At 38.2% G+C, this 23,652-nt stretch overlaps 1 protein-coding gene across 1 annotated transcript in view; it reads left to right on the top strand.

The window, feature by feature from the left end:
- The window catches only part of pcgf5b (polycomb group ring finger 5b), a 126,736-nt gene extending 107,895 nt beyond the window's left edge, over nucleotides 1-18,841 (top strand). Inside the window, exon 9 of the mRNA XM_052027838.1 lies at nucleotides 15,786-18,841. Within this exon, the coding sequence (XP_051883798.1) occupies nucleotides 15,786-15,833 (48 nt within the window). The 3' untranslated portion in view covers nucleotides 15,834-18,841. The remainder of the gene's footprint in view (nucleotides 1-15,785) is intronic.
- Nucleotides 18,842-23,652: the final 4,811 nt, after the last annotated feature.

The raw sequence follows: 23,652 nt of genomic DNA, 5'->3' as shown, positions 1-23,652 counted from the left end.
CCAATTTCTTTGCCAAAGCGTCTCTTATGCCCGCCTGAGAAGGCAGATGGCACATCATCTGAAGATAGTATCTCTGATAGTACAGGTCAGAGATTGTACTACACTCAAATGCCTACTCAGGTCTCTGGAATGGGACTTGAGCGGACAAACTTTCTAAGCCAAGTGTGTCACAGGTGAGACAGTTTGATGATCTGGCTCCCAAGGATGTGCCATTGCCCACATGAGAGGATGACTTGCAGTAGGATAGGTCCTGATTTATGTAAATTATTGGTAGATGAATAATGGAAAATCTGTCAATTGAGGCAAATATTGCAGATGGTAAATATGACATGCGACGATCGTTCAATGAACTTACACACTTGTGTGAGGTCATTAAACTTCTCACAACACTTCATCCAATTCCTCTGCGCCAGCCTCCTGGCATTGACTTCCAAGCTATCTGTCCCACTGCCATCTGATTTTGGGCTTCTCTTTTATTGCACCTTCTACAAGCCCTTGATGGTGCTTAAAACCATGAGTGCCTAGGTTTCTTTTCCTCTCCTGCTTCCTTCTTCTCATGCTCCTGCTCTTCAGCTGCTCAGCAGGTAGCTAGAGTCAAGACCTGACTCCTCATGTTGGTGAGGTTGTGAATGGGGAAGCACCACCATAAATCGTGATAACTGTTCTGAAAAGCCCTACAGCTGCTGAAAAATGGTCCAGGGAGCAAAAACATTGTATCAAGGCACCAATGGTCTCTTTGCTCCTTTGGCAGGTGATTCTGAGGGAGAGGATTAATGATCGCTTGGAAGGGCAGGAACTAATCAGAGGTGGTCAACATAGCTTTGTCAAGGGCAGATCCTGTCTAACCAATTTGATTGAATTCTTTGAAGAGTACCACAGTGTACCAACGAGGGCAGAACAGTTGATGTGATTTACATGAACTTTAGTAAAGCCTTTGAATAGGTTCCACATGAGAGACAGGTACAAAAGGTTGGGAACTATGGGATCCAAGGCAAGTTAGCAAACTGGATCCAAAATTTGCTTGGCAATAGGAGACAGAGAGTGATGATAGAGGGTTGTTTTTGCGATTGGATGCCTGTGACTAGTGATGTCCCTCAACGATTGGTGCTGGGACCCTTGCTGTTTGTAGTATACATGAATAATTTAGATGTGCATGTGGGGGATGGGGCAAGATCAATAAATTCGTGGATGACATGAAAATTGGCGGAGTTGTTGAGGGTGTGGAAAGTAGTCTTTGGCTGCAAAGAGATATCAGTGTTTTGGTGAAATGGCTGAAAATAAGGCAGATGGAATTCAATCTAGATAAATGTGAGGTGAATTGGGAATATTTTGGGAATACTAATGAGACTAGGACATACACCATGAATGGTGGGGTTCCTGGAACTGTGAAGCAGTATCACTAACTGCTTCACCACTCTGCTGCCTGACCTTGGAATGAAATTTGCTTTGGAATTCAAGGTGTGTGTGTCTTAAAATAACTTTAAAAGGTTTTTAGTGTTTCATAAGTTTCTTAAGAATTTTGCCTAGAAATACATCTCCAGCGGTAGGGCTAATCATGCTATATACTATAATAGTGAGTCTCCAAGACCCATTCTATAATAGAATAACATTTAGAGCCAAGGTGCAACACATTGTCACTACAGTTTCATACATTTAGCACTACTGGTGAGGGATGTGCTAGTACGTGTTTTTTAATGCATTAATAGGACCTGATCTCTTGTTCCTGTGGGAATTACAGTGGGTAGCCTAATTTAGCATGGGGGGTTTCAACAATCAAATAGCACTGTGATGAGTTAACTGTTGCTATATTCAGTGGGTGTCTTTGTAGCATTACAGTAGAGTAATGCATTTGCCAGGTCAAATCAGGAAGTTTGAAAAGCCTTCAAATTGCTGCTTAGTGATATTTTGGTAGGGTTACATGTCTACATTTTGTATCCTTTGGAAATTACAAGATTCTGTATTTCATTGTAAACTAGCCCTTTTTATTTGTCTTGGCATGAATGCTGCCTTTGGCAAGGTTGTACACATTTCTGCTCTACACCTCTCTCCTTTTGCGTGGTTCCATCCCCTCTCTCACTTGTAGCTATACAGCTAGAGGCCTTCAACCTCATGAGAATATTTAAATGGCCAATCCACCTTCAGAGCAGGCAGTGCTGCCGGCCTTTTGACTTGTCTCTCTTGAAGATGGAAGTTCCTGGGTTGGATTCAGGTTTGAAATTTAACCTGACCCTTAACTATTGAGCGTTAAAAACACTCCCAGTTTATCCTCATTGATTTATAAGATTTATCAAGCATTGCTGAGCTATCACTGATCTTTTAGATATTACTGTATTTGTAAAACTCAGTGTCAATCTTTGAGGAAACAAACAAGGAAAAGCTTCTTGGTTTCAGATATGTTGGTCAGTCCCAGTGTAGCTTAATAAATCACTGATTGTGTTTAAAATCACTGATTGTGTTTAAACAGCCCATTATGAGAGTAGTAGAACCACTAAAAATAAAAAAAATTATCTCAATATGTCACATTGAATTTTTCTCATCAGTAAACATTTTTTTTTACTCACAAGTAGCCCCTCCAACATGTTGTTATATTAAAGTGAAGATGATCAGCAGTAAATCAGTCTTAGTTTAACAGTATCATATTGCAGAAAGAAATAGAAAGGCTGGAATTTATATAGCATCTTAATGCAATCTAAAGCATCCCAAAGCATTTCACAGCCACTGAAGCACTTTTCTGAACCTTCCTCACCGTTGTTATGTAGGAAACAGGGCAGGCAGTTTGTCCACAGCAAGGTTCTACCGCAACACTCTGGACCTGTTGTAGGGATGTTGATTGAGGGATAAATACAGGGCAGTATATTAGGGACAAAAAATGTTCTTTAGAATGTAGTTTATATCCATCGAAGAGAGTATTGGGAAATTTGGTTTAGCACCTCATCAAGAAAGCCAACACGAGAGAATGAAGGGATATGGGCCTTATGTAGGCAGAAGGGATTAGTTTAGTTAGGTGTTTAATTACTAGTTTAATTAGTTCGGCACAACATATAGGCCAAAGGGCATGGTCCTGTGCTGTGCTGTTCTATGTTTATGTATCACGAATAATGCAAAAGCCACTCATTATTGCACTTGAAATCTGTGGTGGGCTTTTGAACCCATAGTATGATGCCTCAGAGGTAGATGTGGTACCAACCTAACCACAATAATTTGTAATATTGCAGCGAGAAATAAGGTGTAATTCAGTAATGTACTGCAGTAAGACATGAATTGTATTTTAGTGCTATGTTATAGAGATAAATTAACAGTAAATGTGTTATATTACAGTGAGAGTTAAATGTAATCCAGTGGTAAATTTCAGGCAATTTGGCAGAAACTGGAAGAAAAATTGACCAAAGCCAACATAGACGAGGTAGATTTAGATGCAGAAAGATGGTATGTGATTAAGGGGAGGGGATTACAAAGACAATCCTGGACACCTGGACAATAATGACTGAAGCTTTCTGCTTTCATGGTGCAGGATTTTTTTAACATTTGCAAAGTGGATCATTTGGTAGAGTGAAGGATGCAAAGGGCATAAAATGGTACCATAAATTATTTTTGAGCATGATGTGACATAATAGAATGAAGAATAAATTTAATGCACATAATTTCCTCTTCATGAAGTCTTATTGACTTGGCTTGATTAGATTATGATTTTCCAACTGTGCTGCTCTAACATCCTTAATAATTGATTCTAACGTTTTTCCAACAACAGATATAAGGCTAATTTTACAATAGTTACATGCGTTTTGCTTCCCTCTTTGAATAGGGGTGTCACATTGGCAGTTTTTCAATCCTTTGGTACTTCTCCAGTATTTAAAGGTTTTGGAAGATTATAACCTATACATCCACCATCTCCAGAGCCACTTGTTTTAGGATCCCAAGATGTAAGCCATCCAGCCCAGTGTTCTTATCAGCCTTTAGCTCTATAAGTATGGCTCGTAGTATTTCTGTAGTGAGAGTGATGGTATTTAATTCATCACTGGCATTTTTCAGTATTAGTGGGACGTTCATGGTATCTTCTGCTGTAAAGGCACATGCAAAGTATCTATTTAACTACTCTACCATTTCCTACATGATAGCTTAATGGTCATAGTACTGGACTAGGAATCTTGAAGTAGTAAATTCAAGTGCCTGCATACCAAGGCTGTTCAATAAATATGGTGATCCTTAATTAATACCCATGAAATGACCATTTAACCTACCTGTCAGAGGACATTAGTTTTGGCCACCTGAAATTTCTAATACAGTTTGCTATAGAATTGTATCAATTATTGTATTGTATTCTGCCGACAGCATGTGTTTTTACTGCAGATTATAGCCCTAGCATAACACTACATTAAGTTCTCAAACTTCTAGATACTTTCAAAATAATTTGTGAATACATATGTCACAGTTGGGAGTGCAAATTGAAGACTGAATCAAGGAAATAGGGACTAAGGATTGAAGTTTTTTTTTAAGAGTTGTTTCTGCTCTTTCTTACTTGGATTTTCTGCTATATTTCTGGTGACGTTACAATACCAGTTTAGGGAATTTTCTAGAGAAGCTATACAAGGTAAACCAAGATAAAGAGGTAAAACCTTGTTAAGTTGAAGTATTTTTAGTGGGTAGCTTGCATGATTTGGAGGGACAATAATCTGGTGAGTGCATGTGATCTTGTGCTTAAGTGTGTCTCAGAAACAGAATCAGAAACTTGTCACACTTTATCTTGAAATGTGGCTTACTCTGCAAATGATTTGCATCCACAATGATCTTTCAGTGTCATCTTACCAACATACAAGTAGGAGCAGAAGCCCAAGCCTTTTCTGCTATTTAATAAGATTGTGGCTGATCTGACTATAAACTCAACTCTGCATTCTGATCTGTCTGCCATAATCTTTTACCCCTTTGCTTATCAAGAATCTAATCTTCCACTGCCCTTTGCAGAAGAGGGTTACAAAAGCTCATGACCCTCTGAGAGAAAAAAAATCACTTCATCTTTTCTTAAATGGTGACCCTTTATTTTTAACTGGTGACCCCAAGTTATAGATTCTCCCACAAGAACTTCACATCAATCCTGTCAAGACCCCTCAGGACCTTAAATGTTTCAGAAGGAGGAAAAGTTAGAAAACAAGCATGTTTCAAGTTGCAGAGAAGGGGCAGGAGAGAGAATGAAGGGAATGTATGTGATTGGGTAGATACCTAATCAGTGGAAATTCAATGATGCAAGTTGTTGTGGTGCCAGTTGAGAGGGTGGTGATGGTTTGTTAATGGTAGCTGATCTATCTGGCAGAGAGAGTAAAGAATGAGGACGTTGGGGGGGGGGGGGGGGGAAGGGTGACAATAATGCAGGAGCTGTGAGATAAAGGAACCCTGCAGTTACTGGAAATTTGAAATAAGAGAGAACACTGGAAATACCCAGCAGGTTATACAACAACCCCGTGGAGAGAGAAGGTCTGAGTCAACATTATAAGTTGACAGCCTTTCATTAGTTTATAAACTGGAAAGGCTGGTTATCTGAAATTGTTATATTCAATTATGAGTCTTGAAGGCAATAGCATGCCTAGTTGGAAGAATTGATGCTATTCCTTGAGTTTATATAACAAGATTTCACTGCCCTCTCTCAGCCAACATTTCTCTATTTGCATCATTCAAAGTCTCTGAGCCTCCACCCTGTCACAGGCATTTCCTTTATAACTTTTTCATGCTCTAACAAAAGATCATCGACTTGGAACATTAACTCTTTATATCTCCCCACAGATCCAGGCTGAGCTGCTGACTCTATCCAGTAATTTATTTTTATAATGAAGGAATTCTATCTTTAAAGTCAAGTAACGCTCCACCATTAAGGTTATTCTGTATTAGCTCCCTTATTTCATTTTTAGTTTTGTGTAATCCATCTTCAATACCTAGTCAGATGATGAGATACAGTGCCTCAAGCTTATATAACAAGCCTTTACCATCCTCTCTCAGCTAGCACCAGGGAGCATTTTTCAATTTCTTTCTGGCCTTAATCTGTTGTTATCTGGACTCCCAATAGTCCTATCTCTTTTCAGCTTAAGATGGATCTGACCGCCATAGCGATATAAACTGAAAGCTCCAGTGATTTATGGCCACTAGGGCAGAATTAGTTCTCATGGTCATAATTTTGGAGTGCTTTGTAGCCCAGTGTGATTGCTGCAAAGTGTCACCATAGCGATGGATTACAGGGGATGAGATTATTTGAAAGAGACATTCCATCAAAAAGACTTGTTTCATTTTTGGATGAGATTAATAAAGTTTCATCTTTCAGATAGATATTTATATTTGAAGATATAAATATCTAATTGCAGCTGTTCATCACAATTATGAATTTATTCTGAGCACAAAAATCCATTATTTAATGTTTATAACTGTTGGCTGGTGCAAAGAGCAATGGCATATGTGTCTAAGAATGCAAGACCCTGTCTAGTTATCAGATTTTGAAGGGGTTGGCAACATTCTTAAGATATTGTTCATCTGACAACAGTTCTTAGGGACATGAGTATTCTGTTGAATGATAAATGTATTCTGTTGAATGCCTTAAAACTATTTGAAACGTGGATTTCTGAAGTGGATTTGTATTGTCAGGTATGAGGAAATTGTTATTTCATTGTGGATAGTTTTTTTTTATTGTGTAACTATTAATTGGGATATCAGAGATTAGAATGAATGATGCAGTATAGAAGGAGCCGACTTGTTCCATTGTATGTGTTCCATTTGCTGCATTTTTAATGTTTATTTTTTCTATGTGTTATTGGCTTTCTCTCCTCATCTTTATGCAGAAAAACCCCAGAATGTAGAAGAGTTTTGTTGCCAGTTACATTTACCTCATTCCCCAACTGGTAGATACGGGCAGGCAAAAATTAAAATGGTGAAATAAACAGCAACTGCTTCAGCAGGTATGGCAGCCTTGGTGGATACAAGGGAAGTATTTTTGTGGAGCAGGGATGTAGGAGCACTAACATGCACCAGGTACCCTTCCCAACTCAAATTGACCCCACCCACGTGGCCTGTCTTCTCCTGGGATGGCCTCTGATTGTTCTTCATTCAAATTTAGAATTGTATGCTCCATACTATCTGCAGCACAGTAAACATAAAAGCATGCAGAAACAAGTGAAGCAACTGTTCACAAATAGCTACTGGAAAATACATGGTGATTTCCTTACGCACACTGCAGCTATATAGATACTTTAGGCCTGATTTGTACCCTAGGCCATTTTTTTGGTGGGTGAGTTAAAAATGAAGCTTTTTAAATTTATGGCCTCATTTAAATCTTCAGCTTTCAAATCATTCCATGTTATTTCTGAATGCCTCTGCTATGATTTTCAAAAATTCAACTGCATCATGAGTTTGGAGCCAGGAAGACGCATGAAAAAATATCATCTGTTTTCTGAAAGATTCTCCTAAGTTTGTATTCACTTGGTTTCTTTCTGTAACCACTATTTCAAAATACTTACACTAATGTTGAACAACATGAAACAGATGTTACCTAATTGAAAATATGCTGCTCTTCCGCAAACTACCATGTAATCACAGTATTTAATAGGTGGTTAAACTGATCAAGCTGTTAATTGGCCTTATTTATCATAACACATTCAAATTCAATAAAATATTGTAAGCATCAATTGAACAATAGAACATTGGAAAACATTTGTTACAAGCTTAATGGGTGGTAGCACCAGTTACAGAAATAGGTTGTAGAATAAAGTTTTTTAACTTTGTTAATTCTACATGCCAGTTGCAAGCAACTGCTCATTTACAAGTTCTAATTACTTTGTAATTAGGCGCTGAGCCTGGTTAGAGTTTTAATTACAACAGGAACATTTTATCCATTTCTATGTATATTTGCCTGCATTAATTGTTTCCACTTAGAAACACATTTGTACAAAGACTTAGAAGGTCATAAGTTATTCATTTTTGACTATTTATTCAGAATAACGTATTGCTAAGTGCTATTTCTTTGTAAACATAAAGAGCTATACTGCATATTCAGTAGTGTGTTATTTATACAATAAAATTATGAAATATGCTGTAGTTAAAATTAAGCTCTTGTCCTTGTTGATAGTGGAGGCCACAAGTTTTGGATGTGCTGTCAGTGGGTTACTGCAATGCATTTTATAGATGGTACACATTCCAGCCATAGTGCAACAGCAGTGGAGGCAGTGCACATTTAGGGTGTGGTGAAGACCCAGTCACTCAGGCTACTTTTTCCTGGATGGTGTCAAGCTTCTTGAGTGTTGTTAGAGCAGCACTCACTCAGGCAACTGGAGGGTATTTCATCATGCTCCTTCCTTATGCCTTGTAGAAGGAGGGAAAGTTTAAGGTGTCAACTTGTGAATCCCTCATTGCTCTGCCTTGGTCTCGTAGTCACAGTATTAATTTGGCTGATACCTTTGAGTTTCTAGACTCCCAAGATGTTGATGGTAGGGGTCCAGCAATGCTAAGGTCATTGAATATCAAGGGTAGATGTTTAGATTCTCCTGCAGGAGATGGTCATTGTCTGGCACTTCTGTTGTATGAATGTAACCTGACACATGAGAAGAGAAGCAGGAATAGGCCAGCCAATTCCTTAAGCCTGCTGCATCATTTAATGAGGTCACAGCTGACCCATTAATGGCCTCAGCATCACTTTCCCACTCTCTTTCCATACCTACTAACTCCCTAGTAGTTCAAATAACTTGTCAACCTCCCCTTAACTATATTCAGTGACTCCACCTCCACAGCTCTCAGGGGTAGAGGATTCCAAAGAGTCATGACCGTTTGAGAGAATGGGTATCCAGAGGGGGGCAATCCGTTATTCTGAAACTGCACCTCCTGATTCTGGATGCCTGTACCAGAGAAACATCCTCCCAACATCCCCATCAGAATCTTAAATTTTTCAATAAGATCACCTCACATTCTTCTAAACTCCAATCAGTATAGGCCCAACCTGCTCAACCTTTCTTCATGCACTAATCCCTTCATCCCAGGAATCAATCCAGTGAACCTTCCCCGTACTGCCTCCAGTGAAAGCATATCTTTCCTTAAATATAGAAACTAAAACCGTATGCCGTACTCCAGGTGTGGTCTCAGCTGTATCCAGCAAAGTCTGATCAAATCATCCCTGCTTTTATTAAGGCCAATATTTTATTAGCCTTTGTAATTACTTGCTACATTTGCATGGTTTCATGCACTTGGACCCCAAGTACCTTTGTATGCAACATTTCGTAGTCTCACTCCATTGAAATATTAATTTGTTTTTTTCATTCTTCCTTCCAAAGTGCATGCCCTCACATTTTCCCACATTATATTCCAGCTGCCACTTCCTTGCCCACTCACATATTCATTCACTTCCACAATAATTAACCTGTGCATTAATTTTGTGGCCTTGCTGCATGCAGGTATGCACTGCTTCATTTACTGAGAATCAGTGATCATCTGTCAACATCATCACTTCTGATATTATGATGGAAGGAAGTTCATTGATGAAGCAGCTAAAGATAGTTAGTAAAAAAAATGCAGATGCTGAAAGTCTGAGTTAAAACAGAATACTGTAAATACTCCTGTACTGTCACAGCGATGCAGTTCTGATCCAGGGTCTCAACCCAAAATGTCAACCATCCCTTTGCCTCCACAGATGCTGCCTGACCCACTGAGTTCCTCCAGCAGTTTGCTTTTTTTGTAAATACTCACCAGGTCTGGCAGCATCTGTGGAGAGAGAAATAGAGCTGACATTTCAAGCTGAAGACCTTCTGCTTGTTTCAGCTTTAATATACAATGCAACTAGGTGGATTGCTATGTTACTAGAGAGAGCACTTAACAGTTAGCCACAGTGCTGTAGGATCTGGAGTCACTTATAGGCTTGCACCTATGGATTGTTTTCCAGCCATTGAGTTACTTGGTAATTTAACTTTGCAGCATTATTGCCCTTATTTTGTATTCTGTAAATGTTGTAACATTGAAGAAACAATTTGAACTAACTGATACTTCCTAGTTTAGTTTCTTTGTGTCTCAGTATATGGTTAAAGAGGCACACCATGCTGAGTCCTGCTCATGGGTACAAGGTCCCTGTGAAAGCTTCTGCCTTGTTTGGTTTGCAATAACCTGCAAATTCATATGCCAAAAAGACCAAGCCAGAATCATAAAAAAAACACATGAAGCACGTGTAGAAGAGAGGAAGCGTAGAATTATTACCACGATTCAGAGTTTTTGAGGCTGACAAGCAAAAGGAAAACGTGAAAATGCTCTGGTTTCCTGTTGAGAGAAAAATAGGACTTTTGTGTTCATGTGTGCAAAAGGATGCCAACATTTGGAAGTAAGGTCACGGCAACAGTAGGTGCATTCTTTGGCACAGAAATATATGTTGTGGTTCTTGCTGTCTTGTGGTTCAGCAACAGCAGTAGAACAGGACAGTATAAAAGCATGGAATGAATAGCATACTCATTTCTCATAGACTAAATGACAAAAGAAAATGACTGTAAGAGAACCAGATAGGCTATCCTGATGTCAAGGTGGACACTTCAATACGAAGTTAAGAGTTAATGGAGAGTTTGCAATATTTGTTGTTCAAGCACAATAAAACCAGAAAGGTCTGGAAATACTCATAAGGTCAGGCTGCATCTGTGGGAAGAAAAACAGAGTTCGTGTTTCAGGTGGAAGACCCTTCATTAGAACTGGGAAGAAGAGAAAAGAAAAAGGAGGGTGGGTGAGGAGAATGTCTCTGATAAGGTTAAATAGGAGTGACCATGGGGATAATCTGCAGGCAAGGTTATCTGGTCAGTGAGTGAATGGGAGCGTTTAGAGAGTGAGAACATAGACAGAAATATAGAAGTTGTGAAAGACAGAGTAGGAAGACATGCCCAGCAGGTTAGGCTGGGCATGTCCTCCACTCCCAGAGAGAAAAAAGAAAAAATAGGGGGAAAAATCAAGCTGAGCCAATGTCACAGATGGACAACTGTTACAGAGAGAGAAGTCCCATTACCTGAAGTTGTAGAATGTAATATTGTCCAGAAGGCTGCAGTGTGCCAAGACAGAACTTGCTGTCCTCAAGTTTGCGTTGAGTCTCATTGTAACAATATGGGAGGCCACAGACAATAAGTCAGAGTGGGAGTTGGATGGAGAATTGAAGTAGCAGGCAATAGGAAATTCAGTGTCGTCCCCGTACTGAATGAAAGTGCTTCACAAAGCGGTCACTCAATCTGCATTTGGTTTCTCCAGTGTAGAGGATACCACGTTGTGAAGACCAAGTACAGTGCATTAGATTAGATGAAGCGCAAGTGAATCACTGCTTCACCTGGAAAGACTGTTCGGATCTTGGATGGTGGGAAGGGAAGAGGTGAAAGGACAAGTGTTGTATCACCTGTGGTTGCAAGGGAAAGTGCTGTAAGAAAGGGGGTAGTTGATGGGAAAGGAATAGAGAGTCGTGAAGGGAATGGTCCCAGAGAAATGCTGAAAGGGGAGGTAAGGCGGAGATGTGTCTCATGGCGGAATCTCTTTGAATGTGGCAGAAATGGCAGAAAATAATCTATTGAATACAGAGGCTAATAGAGTAGAAGGTGAGGACCAGGGGAACTCTAACCTTGTTCTGTCTTGGAGGAGAGGGGGTGAGAGCAGAGGGGCAGGAAATAAATGAAATGTAGTCAAAGGCTTTCTTAACAATGGCAGAGGGGAAACCATAATGCAGGGAGAAGGAATACATTTTCATTTTTTATTGTGCAAGCATTTGCAAGTATTATCAGCTACCTATGATTCAAAATCAGTGAGAAATTGCTTCAACCTCAACCTTCAATTTTTATTCCCTTGGCTTTGGGCATCTTCAGGGATATTCAAAGAGCCAGCCACCTTGCAATCCAGTGTTACATTAGATATTTGAAGCTGTATTTTCACTGCACTTCTGCCCAACTGCACAATCAACAACTGACAACTGTGATATCAATTACAGTTTTGCCTCATCAAGTCAGGCAGCATCAGTGTCAGGGAGATACAGCTAACATTTCAGGTCAGTAATGTTTCAACATGTTCTAAGCATTTCCAGTTTTTACTTTTTTTTAGTTTTTTACATTACAAGTTTTTACTTCAGTTTTCCTTAGTATTTTGCTTTAGTGCTTTTTGTTTATTGCTCTCTGACCAAACTGCAGGACATCATGTAACCGTTATAGACTTGCACTCCATTAAGAAGAATCATTATTCCAGAAATGCGCAAATGGTAACCAATTATTGGTGATAATTTCCAGGGAATGTGTACAAATATTGCATTCTGAGACAACAAAACGTCCCAAAGCCAACACACTAGCAACAATTTAGAAAACAAACTGACATAGCAAAGCAGACTTGTTATTCATTAATTTACAGTTCTTTTTTCACAAAAGAGAACGGGAAAACAACCTGTTTCAATTTGCTCCTCATCGATATTTCAAGATTTTTAAAATGGTGCTTAATCTCATGCATTTGTTCACGATTCTGTAGAAAACAGACATTATGTTCAGTTCATCCTCCTTGTTTGTCCTTTGTTGGTACATTATTATTCTCATTGGCTTACCTTGGTATTCTCTTGAAGTAATGAAACTTCTGTGGAATTTCCTTCCAGCTTTAAATTGGTAAATTCGTTTATTGGTATTGGTATTGGTTTATTATTGTCACTTGTACTGGGGTACAGTGAAAAACTTGCCATCCATACAGATCATTTCATCACATCAGTACATCAAGATGGTACAAGGGAAAAGCGATAACAGAATGCAGAATATAGTGTTACAGTTACAGAGAAAGTGCAATGCAGGTAGATAGTAAGGTGCAAGACCATGATGAGGTAGCTTTGAGGTCAAGAGTCCATCTTATTGTACAGGAGGACCATTCAATATTCTTATAACAGCAGGATAGAAGCTGTCCATGAGCCTGGTGGTATGTGCTTTCAGGCTTTCATATCTTCTGCCGATGGGAGAGGGGAGAAGAGAGAACGTCCGGGGTGTGTGGATCTTTGATTATGTTGGCTGCTTTACTGAGGCAGCAAGAGGTGCAGACAGAGTCCATGGAGTGAAGGCTGGTTTTCGTGATGTGCTGAGCTGTGTCCACAACTCTGTGCAGTTTAGATGACGTCATCGTGGCTATCCCTCAAGGTCGAGGATGATGGTCTTAGTTCCATTGATCAGAAGTAGCCCACAGAGCGAAGACGCCTGTGCGTGTATTTGTTTAACGTGTACTTGATGTTGCACTGCAAAAAGCACACGATACTTCACAAATCAGCCAACTGATTCCAATGGCATGGAAACCACGACGATTGGAGCTGATGGATTTGTTGCAGCCTTCATCCGCCTTCACAGCCATTGAGTTTGAAATAACTTCGTCCGCCTGTTCCACTGTTGAGGTCTTGGTTGGATTGTTCTTTGTCAGGGACAGTTTAGATGAGTATATTATATGGATGTTACAGACTAATCACTGACATTTTGACATGAACTTTGAATTTGAAATAATTTTATTTCAAAAAAGAGAGGGAGATAACATTGTTGACATTTGCTGTTATATGATTTAAAGCATGAAATAACACAGTAACATGAAATAACAATGGAAAGGCAGATTACCCATGAATAGCAATAGTTCTCAGATGGAAAATATTTCTTTCAAAGTTGAACGGCACATGTATTAATTCCACCATCCATCTACAATGAATAGGCAAATTACTGCCATTTTAACAGAAAACGTAATGGAATAATGAAAATAATAATTCTGTTTGTTTCCATAAATAAAGAAAGAAATTAATTTATGATAAGATTGGGTCTGAAGTTTATATGTCTGGAATCCATCTACAAAAAGCTGAACAAATCCAAGCCAGTTAATTACTACCTCATTAGTATATCCTAAACCATCAACCAAGTGGTGATTGTGTTGTTATTCAGCAATAACTTGCTTCCTGATGCTCAGCTTGTTTTTCACCGGTATCATTAGCCTCAAAGTATCACAGTCTTGATCCAAACATACACAAAGGAGCTCAAACCCATAAGTGAGGTGAAAGAGACCAACGATGGCATCAAAGAGCTTTAATAAAATTAAAGTCAGTGGGAATCGAAGGGCGAAGTCTCCACTTGTTGAACTCACACAAAGGAAGATACCTGTGATTCATGGCTCATCTCAGTCAATGCAGTGTCCTCAACATCTTTTGACACTTGCTTCGTCAATGATTCGCCCTTCGTCAATGACTCGCCCTCCATCAAGAGGTCAGAAGTGTTGATGGTTGGTGATGAGTGCATGATGTTCAATTCCATTTATAGCTTTTAAAGATAATGAAGCAGTTCTTGCCTGCATGCAGCAAAACCCAGAAAACATTCAGGCATGATTTCATCTATGACGAGTAGCATTTGTGTCACACATGTGCCAACAATGATTATTTCCATCAAAAAGAGTCTAACCACATATCCTTGATCTTCTGTGATACTACCATTACTGAGTTCCCCACAATCAAAATCCTAGGGATCACCATTGACAAGAAATTCAACTAGACTTACCATACTATGGGTCCAAAAGCAAGCCAGAGGCTGAGTACTCTGCATCAAGGGTCTCACATCTTAACTCCAGAAAACTGTACAACCATCTACAAAGCAATTCACTAGGTTGACTCCTCATTCACCGTGCTGTAAGCAGTGGGGTTCCACAGGGCCCAGTATTAGACCCCTTGCTTTTCATGGTATTTTGTGTTAAGTTGGTGATCTGAGGTGAGACATTTACAGAGTGAGAAGATGAGTTGATCAAGATGATTACGTGTGATGAAAAGTTGTAATATAACACAGGCAATTACTAAAAAATCTCAATGCTTCTTTTCAATGTATTGATTTTTTAGGATGGGGTGTCTCTGGCAAGGCCAGAATTTATTGCCCACTCCTAATTGCCCCTGAGAAGCTGGTAGCAAGCCACCTACTTGAACTCCTGCCATCCTTCCAACAAAGGTACTATTTTGTTGGGTAGTTTCCAGGATTTGGACCTAGAAACTGAAGGAGTGGTGATATATTTCCAAGTCAGGATGGCGTGTAACCTGAAGGGGAACCTGCAAGTGTTAATGTTGCCCTTTGGCTACTTCTCGTCTTCGGCGATAGTGGTTGTGCGTTGTCAAAGTAGCCCAAGTGTAGCATTTGTAGATGGCACAAACTCTCGAGTCACTGAATGCTGATGGTGGAAGGAAAGAATGTTTATAGTAGTAAATGGGTTGTTGGTCAAGCAAACTAATTTGTCCTAGGTGGTGTCATGCCTCTTAAGTGTTATTGGAACTGTTCTCATCCAGGCAAGTGGAGAGGATTCCATCATACTTGTGCCTTGTTTGGAGTGAAAAGACTTTGGGCGATCGGGACGTGAGGCATACACCAAGGGTTATCCAGCCCTTGACCTGCTCTGCAAGCCACAGTACTAATGTGGCAGGTCCATTTTTCTTTTGGTTCACTGATGATGCTCAGGATGTTTTGATGGTGTGGACTCACCAATGGTAATGCTGTTGAATGTCAAGGGTAGGTGGGTAGACTCTCTTTTGTTGGAGGTCATTGCCTCCTATTTTTGTGGCTTAAATGTTGCTTACCAATTCTTGTTGTGTGCCTAATTGCTGTCAGGATCTGCAGCATTTGCAACTGCTTCATTTGCTGAGGATTGAAGAATAGAATTGAACAGTGGAGTCATCAGAGATTGTGATTGTAATTGAAAGATTGTGGGAATTTGTTCTTCTGAATAAGCATTGTCCTAAGAAATTACTAGTAATCTCTTACTTCTAGTAATCACTGCTTTTTTTTCTGTTTTTATAGTCTTATCCAATGGTACTACAGTATCGGCCAAGGATTGACTTTGGTTAGACCAGAGCAGCTGTTATCCACTATGGAGGATACTGCACTAAAGTTTACCCATCGACAGTTTGCACAATGAATGGATATATATTGGACAATGGACTGAATCAGATTTTTCAGAACAGAAACAAAATTTGTATCTGTCTACCATTTTTCAGATGCATTTATTTTTCCCAAGAACAAGCTTGATGCTATTCTGCTACTGGAGCCATGAAACGTCAATGTTCGTCAGTGTGATATTTGTGTTGGAGACTGCGAATAATCACCCCCTCTTTAGCCTGTGAGTCGATAGTCAGTGAACACTGTTCATGTGTCTAAAAGCCTATGTCCCAAGGTTATACATGTGCTTGTGCTGATGCTAAAACATAGAGCAAAATGGCAAAAGTTGTTCTACGTCCTTGAATAAATTTATGTTCCGGCTAGAACATGCATTGACTTTGTTTGTTTATAGTAAGTTAATTGACCCTGAGGACTACATTTTGAAGCTATAATGTGTTTTTTGTTATATACCACTGATGTAAACGTAAGTAAGGAGGTGCATTTTTGGGGGGCAAATAAGTTCATATTCTGCCCTATAAGCATTGATGATCTTTTTTGTAGCTGAAGAAAGTAAATTGGTTTATAAGCATAAAAAAGAATCAAAAAAGCAGGAAAGGATGCTGTGCCAACATCTTACAAAGGGCCAGATAGCGTGGATCAAAAATTGGTTCATCTCAAATGGAGGAACTTGTAGCCTGAATTTGTTAAGCAAAGACCGCTAAAAATAATTGGACTTCAAAATCAAATTCCAGATTAACAAACTAATTATTCCAACTAAGTTTGGGGAATATCTTGGTGAATCTGTTTGCTTCCCATATCAAATTTCAGACTGAGATCTATCAATGGATTATCACATTGAATTTGTATTTGTCTTCTAATCCTTGTGCTCCTGCATGAAAATGAGATGGGTGAATTTTGGAATCCCCCTATTTTAGAAAAAGTTGCTGCAATTGATAATTGATTTGACAATGAAAGAATGCATGAATAGGTTTCCTCCTTCATTGTTGCTAAAATAAAATACATTAATGAATACAAGACATTTTAAAAATAGGATATCTTGCCCCACACAGTTCACCTCCTTGACAATCAGATGTAATATTTACTTGGCAAAATGTGATTAAACAACATTATACTATTTGTATTATTATATTACACTTGCCCAATATTGGTTTAGGGAACTTTGGTACATTTTAGGTGTGAGATCTGTGAGTTCAGCTATACTGAATGGAAAGTCTGTGATGCAGCATATGAAAATGTGCAATCTTGTTGCTAAACTAATGTACAAAATAATGACTCTTGTAGTCAGACATCTAAGCTATTGGGACCTGTAACACTGGCGATTTTTACCTCCCAGATGCACCTACAAAAACATAGCTACTGGATAATGTCCATCGTCTAGTCAATGAGTGTATAAATTGAGTTGTTCAATAGTGAGGGCGAAACATGCCTGATTTTGCGTTCAGCCTTTGAGGTCTATTGTTTACACCAGTGTAGTTTTATTTATTATTGCAATTGTAAATTCCATTGGACAATACAATATTTCTGAAAGCCAACTATAATACGTTAGTGTCGGTCATAATAGTAAAGGCACTCAAATAATGCTCTTTACTGCTATAAATTTCTAATTTTCAATAAAAAATAGGATTTAGTTGGCTCAAAAAGAATTGTTAGCCAGGGTGCTGAACAAGCAATCAACATGTTCACATGACATTCTTTTACCTGTTGTTTTAATAGTTAACAGATTTAAAATAAGTGGAATAATATCTCTGTATAAAAAAAGTTGGAAACTAATGTTATAATGTTCAGCATTCACTTCCTACTTTCAGCAACAGCAACTTGTTGATGCAAATCATTTTTTAGTCATCTGTGGTTAAAAGGACCCAAGCAAGTATTTATCAGTCATCTAATGTAGTCGGAAGGATATCTATCCATTGTATTAAAATGTTATGTTAGTTGTTGAATGATTTGAACAGTGTTAATTTCCAAGGGTTTGTAACCTGTTAAAAATGCAATACCATCAAGCAGTACAGTGGTGTCATTTTCATAGTGTTACATTCCATTTATGCCCCTTAAACTATAGTTTTTTTGAACTTTCCTATTACTTTTGCAATGCACTCTAAAATACTACATTGAACATCTCCATTTAAGAAAAAAGTAATTTTGCTGTGGTTGTAAAATGAGTCCAAGAATCATTTAATTTTAAATGAATAATTAACTTGAAGGCCATTGACTAAATCTTGCTATTAAAATGTAAATATTTTTGTAAAGAAAACCAATTGTAATTGTTTGCATACTGATGTTAATAGTATTTTATGTTTTGCAAAAAAACTGTTTAGAGAAGCAGTTCTATTTTTTAATATGTATTTGCTGCAGACATGCATTCCTATTTAACCATGTTTGGGTTTTAGTGAATGTTCTATATATTTGCAGTCACACTGGGCTAAAAAATGAATACTGTGTCTGAAAATTGTATCAATTGAAGCACAATTCACCCACTGTCTTGTAGTGATTTGCTAATTAAAAGAAGCAATAAAATGTATTAGTTAATGAAAATGCTGTTGTAAAAGGCTTAGGCCACAGTCCTGTCAGTGAACTGTTGTGGATCTGGACTGTCCATTGTCATTAAATCAATGAGTTAAAAATTGAAGTTTTTAAAACATTTGTATGATGCACTTTTGACCATTTGATTGCGGAACACGTTATCCTGACTTTTTATTTATAATGAGGCAACTTTTTGCAATATTAAAAATAACTTTGCACAAACTTTTTCACGAGGATAATATATTGAAGAGAGTTCAGAGGATGATTTCTAATCTTGGGACTATGAGTTTGGAAGCCATAAACTTTTAGTGGATTATGCTAGAGGTTTATAAATCGATAAGCAGTGTGATCAATCCACATTATGATTTAGTATAGTTCTTTTCCAGATAAGTTGATTTTTGTTGAAGTATATAATAAACCCTTTTAATTACTTTGTTTCACCGTTTTCCATCTTCCTTAGTCCAGCAAATTTGAGCAACTAGTAGTCTTGTTAACTGCATAATGATACAGTGACTATATTTAACAACCAGAGTTGCTTCAGTTTTCATGTCACTTAAAAATATTGCCACTTTTGATACAGGAGCTTTATAAATGTATTTTTATCCTTCTATGACACACAATATTAACTCAGAAAGCTTTAGAACACCCTCCATTTCCTGGTTACAACTATATTTTACAAATCACCAAAATCATGCAGAGAGCAGGTCTGTTATTTTCATTTATACCTCTTTGCTTCATCTAAGCACAGGCCCATCATCAATCATAAAAATCTATTAATCTAATCCATTGCATTCCTTTTCACAATGGAGTGCACATAACCTGAAAGTATCTTCATGCATTTCAAAAGATGAGTCCTGTTCTAACTCATTATGCTTCTTTACTGAAAACAAAAATGCTACTAGACAACAAAAGTGGACTTTGCCTGTTTTATTGACAAAAGGTACAAAAAATAAGTAAATAATTAACAAAAAAAGCATATAAAGCTAGCTTATTTCTGGAGAACTGCAACACCTTCCAAATGGATGGGATTCAAGAGGCTGAGCATCCCAGTAGAGCTTTGGAAGCTATATATTATTCTTTAAATGTCCACATGTTCAGTACATTTCACACTTATCAAGAACATAAGCTGCATTACATTGATGTTTATCGAAGGACCTTACTCTTTATCTGATTAAATCCATGGAGCAGTTAGATTAAACTGTGTAATTGTCTTTTAGTCTCAGCTCTTGGGTAAACTGGAGTGAGTCATAAAGGCAAGCCTTCAAAGACACTCTTGATATATTGCATTTATGCGCCACCTTTCAGAACTTCTGAATATTCCAGAGCACTTCACAGCCAATAAAGGACTTGCGTAGTGTAGTCCTTGTTCTAATATTCAAAGTGCAATAACCAATCTGTGCAAACCAATCTTCCACAAACAGCTATCGAGCAATAAAGATTATCTCTTTTTAGTGATGTTTATTGAGGGATAAATAATTGGCCAGGATACCTGAGATATCTGCCCTGCTCTCCGTTGAAATACTGCTATGGGATTCTTTTCCAAAGTTTGAAAGACCAAGTGCCTCATGCCTCAGTTTAACATCTGAAAGAGGTCAACTCTGATAGAATAGCAGTCTCTTAATACTATCCTGGAGTATCAAGAGATTTATGTGCTTGAATTTCTGAAATGGAACCCGAACCCAACCAATTAGTGCCAATTAAACCAAGGCAGGTAAATTCGAGAACAAAACAGTAAAACTATTTTTTCCAAACTATCCCAGAAGCTATTGCTTTATGCAACAGGGATAATCTAGGTTAAGAGGTTTAAACAACCAATACAATAGCATTAGTGCATTGTATTTCACTTTCAAAATTGTCTTGAGCTGAATTTCAAAAGTGAAGTGCAACATACATTCATTAGTCCATCTCACGTTTGAAGCTTATGCCCAGGAATGAGTTTCTACATCTTTATATTGGAAGCCTGTTTAAGAAGACCTAAAGTAACTGTCGTTCCAATGTGTCAGATGTAACCCGTATTTTAAATTGAAGGAATGAGTGGATTTCACCTAATTAGCTAATTATAAATCTAAAGTAATATTCTAGAAGGGCATACTTTAGCAAGACTGCCAAAGTTTTTAATGGTCCCTTGTGTTTTCCCAGATGTCCTTAGACTACCAGCTGCAGGATGATGATTCTATCACCTCATGGCACACTGAGCACCCATTCCAATTACAACAAGTACCAGAATAGGGATGTCCTTTCTGAGGAACAAAAATTTAGACATAGAGCAGTGAACACACTCAACATGAATGAATAGAAGTAGCTGCAGTTTGAGTATGTGAGGAGCTGGCCAGAGAGATGTTTCATGGATATACTTGGTGCTGAGTTATGTGACTGGTTACCACCTAGGCCCTGTATAGAAAATAATTCAGATTTCTAAGCATCATCAATTTATGGACTTGCTTGAGAGCATGTGAGGTACACTATTAAGATGCATCATTCCCATGTAGACTAAACCCAATATATGTATCTCAAGTGAGTTTGGACTATTCCATGGAACTCTGTTTATGCAATTATCTCCAGGACCACTTTTCACAAGCAAATTCCTAACAGATGTACCATTGAGATACTGATACAATAAAGAAATTTAGCTCCAGTGTTGGTTCTAGCTGGATCCACTGAGCAGGGATTCATCTGGACAGGACATTAACTTCGTGCTTCAATGTTCTCTTTGAGTCTGCCCCTTACTAAGCATTGCTCAGAGACAGAGGTGTGGCAGCTATTTCAAGCTGGCAAAACATCCACGTCACCCTGCTCCACACTCAAATAATCCAATAGCAAGCCAAAAAGGGGGCAGACCCAAACCATCCCCATGGCATCAAATGATAATCAAAAAATACCTGCAGATTATGGAAATTTGAAACAAAAACCCAAAACGCTGGCTCCTTCCCTTTGCACGGTTGCTGCCTGACCTGCTGATCTTTTCCAGTATTTTCTGTTTTTGTCCCATTGGCATCAATCATTGTGTCAATAGTTGCCAGTTGAATATGAAGGGCCACTTTATTCACAGGAGCAGCTCAATGGCATGTATCACCCAGCTATCTTAACTTCTTTCTTCACCAGAGTAGCAACTAAAGGAAGCTCTGGGATACACTCACTGTAAACATCACAAAGGTGATGTACTGAGGCAAAATGGATCGATTCACACTACCATATCAAACATTGCTGGCATTACAAATTATTTGACTTGCATTCGTCCTTGTGCAGAGACTTAATTAATTTTCTAACTAATTAAAATTTCTTCAACAAGCAATATTTAGATGGATGTGGGTTTGGCTGGCCCAACTAGGAGTCTGAAGATTTCTCAGATACCCAGCTACATTGGAGCCCTTTGTTCAGATTTGAGCCTTCTGTGCAATGAATGTGCAGACTTGAGCTCTACAGAGTGGCTTATAAAAATATTGGTCTTGTGAAATCAGTACTCTAAAACTCTGTTGTCTAGCATGTGCCAAACTTGACTGGTGTCGGTTAATCAAGTATGCTGGATTTTCAAGAGTCAGCCAAAGCAGTCCCTCGATGCAGCCCCTTCATTGGCCCAGGCACTGCGCTGGTGTCGCTTTATGTTGGCCCAGCCATTCTCTCTGAAATGCCAACTACTAGAGTGTGCCAGGCAAAACTTCTACCATGCCATATATATTTTCCATCCTTAGGTCCACATCTCCTTATGATTGCACAGGACTGATATTTCAATGAGAGACTGCAGCACAAGATTCATACCCATGGTCTCAGCACAGCTTAGTAACAGTATATTTGGCTCTGAGGTAGAAGCTGTGACTTCAAGTACCTCAGCAAGATTCAACACATTAGCTAATCTGAGCGAGAGATGCATTGTCATTCAGATAATACAACAAATGAAATCCTTACTGGTCTTTGGAAAGTAAATGTGACACATCTGGGACATTTCTTGAAAAAAATAAAAGGAATCCTCTTGGTGCCTTGGTCAATAGTCATCTCTCAATCAACACCATTTAAAAGGAATTGGATAGTGTTAATTGGACCTGGTTTATTTCTGCTATATTTTCTTCCATATTTGACACTTGTAAGCCTTCATTTATTCTGTACTTCACAACCATCCATTCACTCTACAACCTTTATTCAAGTAGTATAAATTGTGAAATAGCACCTGGGTAGATTCTTGTTCCAAAGAAAACCAGCTTTCCTGGATGCAAAACCTTCACCAAGGCTTCCACCAAAAAAAAGGAAGACTTCAATACAATCCTCATTGAAAACATTGTTAAAACAAACAATAGCGTCATTTTATTACAGTAGATACACTTCCGGAGACACCCAACTTGATTTAAGTGAACCAGTCCACCCCTTTTCAATAGCCCTTAAAGCCTTTTTGCTTCACCTGACATTATTTATATGACCAACAATTACAGACCATACTTTTTTCATGTGGAGAAAATAAGTGAAAATTAAAAAGATCGGTTGGTATGTTCAGTCCTCCATCCTCTGTCACCTGGCATCAGTCAGTGTGATCTCATTTTAACAAACACGCTAAATTAGGTTTATACCTTGGAAATGATTATCAGAATTTTACCAAATCTTTCCAACTAATATTAATGTAATTGCCTGAGGACCTTATTAATAGTCACTTACAGATGCATATTTGCATTTGTTTCTATGTAGCAAAAGTTAACATGCTAATTATAACCAGTAGAAAACTTGATAATAACCAAGTGATTCAGTGGGAGAAGGCATGTCTCAAAGTTAAAAACAGTTTGTGCAAAATAATGACAAATATGTATCTTGGACTTGAGTAAATGAACCATGAAATCATGTCTGTACATGAAATTCAAAACCTAGACATCCCTTAGATGGTTTATTGGCAGGAATATTAATAGAATTTGGGTCCATTATGTATGCAGCTTAGATTTTAAGAAGTGAAAGAGAGTGAATAGTTTATGAAACCAAGGCAACAATTTTGCTGGATAATTGTAATATTCTCTCATTAACATGGCATGAATCTAGCATTTTCATCTTGAAATTGTTTTTTTCAGGTCAGTGTTCAAAAACACTGAAGTAGTACAAAAGAGAAAAAAGAAAACCATGCTGTACATTTCAAGAAAAACAAGCAAATGTCTTCCTGACTGGAATTTATTTAACTCAAAACCAATAAATAACATGCCAACAAAACATCTTCAGGCCATATTTTTCACATTTTGATCACTGATAATTCTTTAAGCTTATCCATTAAATACTATCT

The sequence above is a fragment of the Pristis pectinata genome, chromosome 12 (assembly GCF_009764475.1).
Source record: "Pristis pectinata isolate sPriPec2 chromosome 12, sPriPec2.1.pri, whole genome shotgun sequence".
NCBI lineage: Eukaryota > Metazoa > Chordata > Chondrichthyes > Rhinopristiformes > Pristidae > Pristis > Pristis pectinata.
Note: the sequence above shows the minus strand (reverse complement) of the source record. Positions and strands in the feature narration are given on the sequence as shown.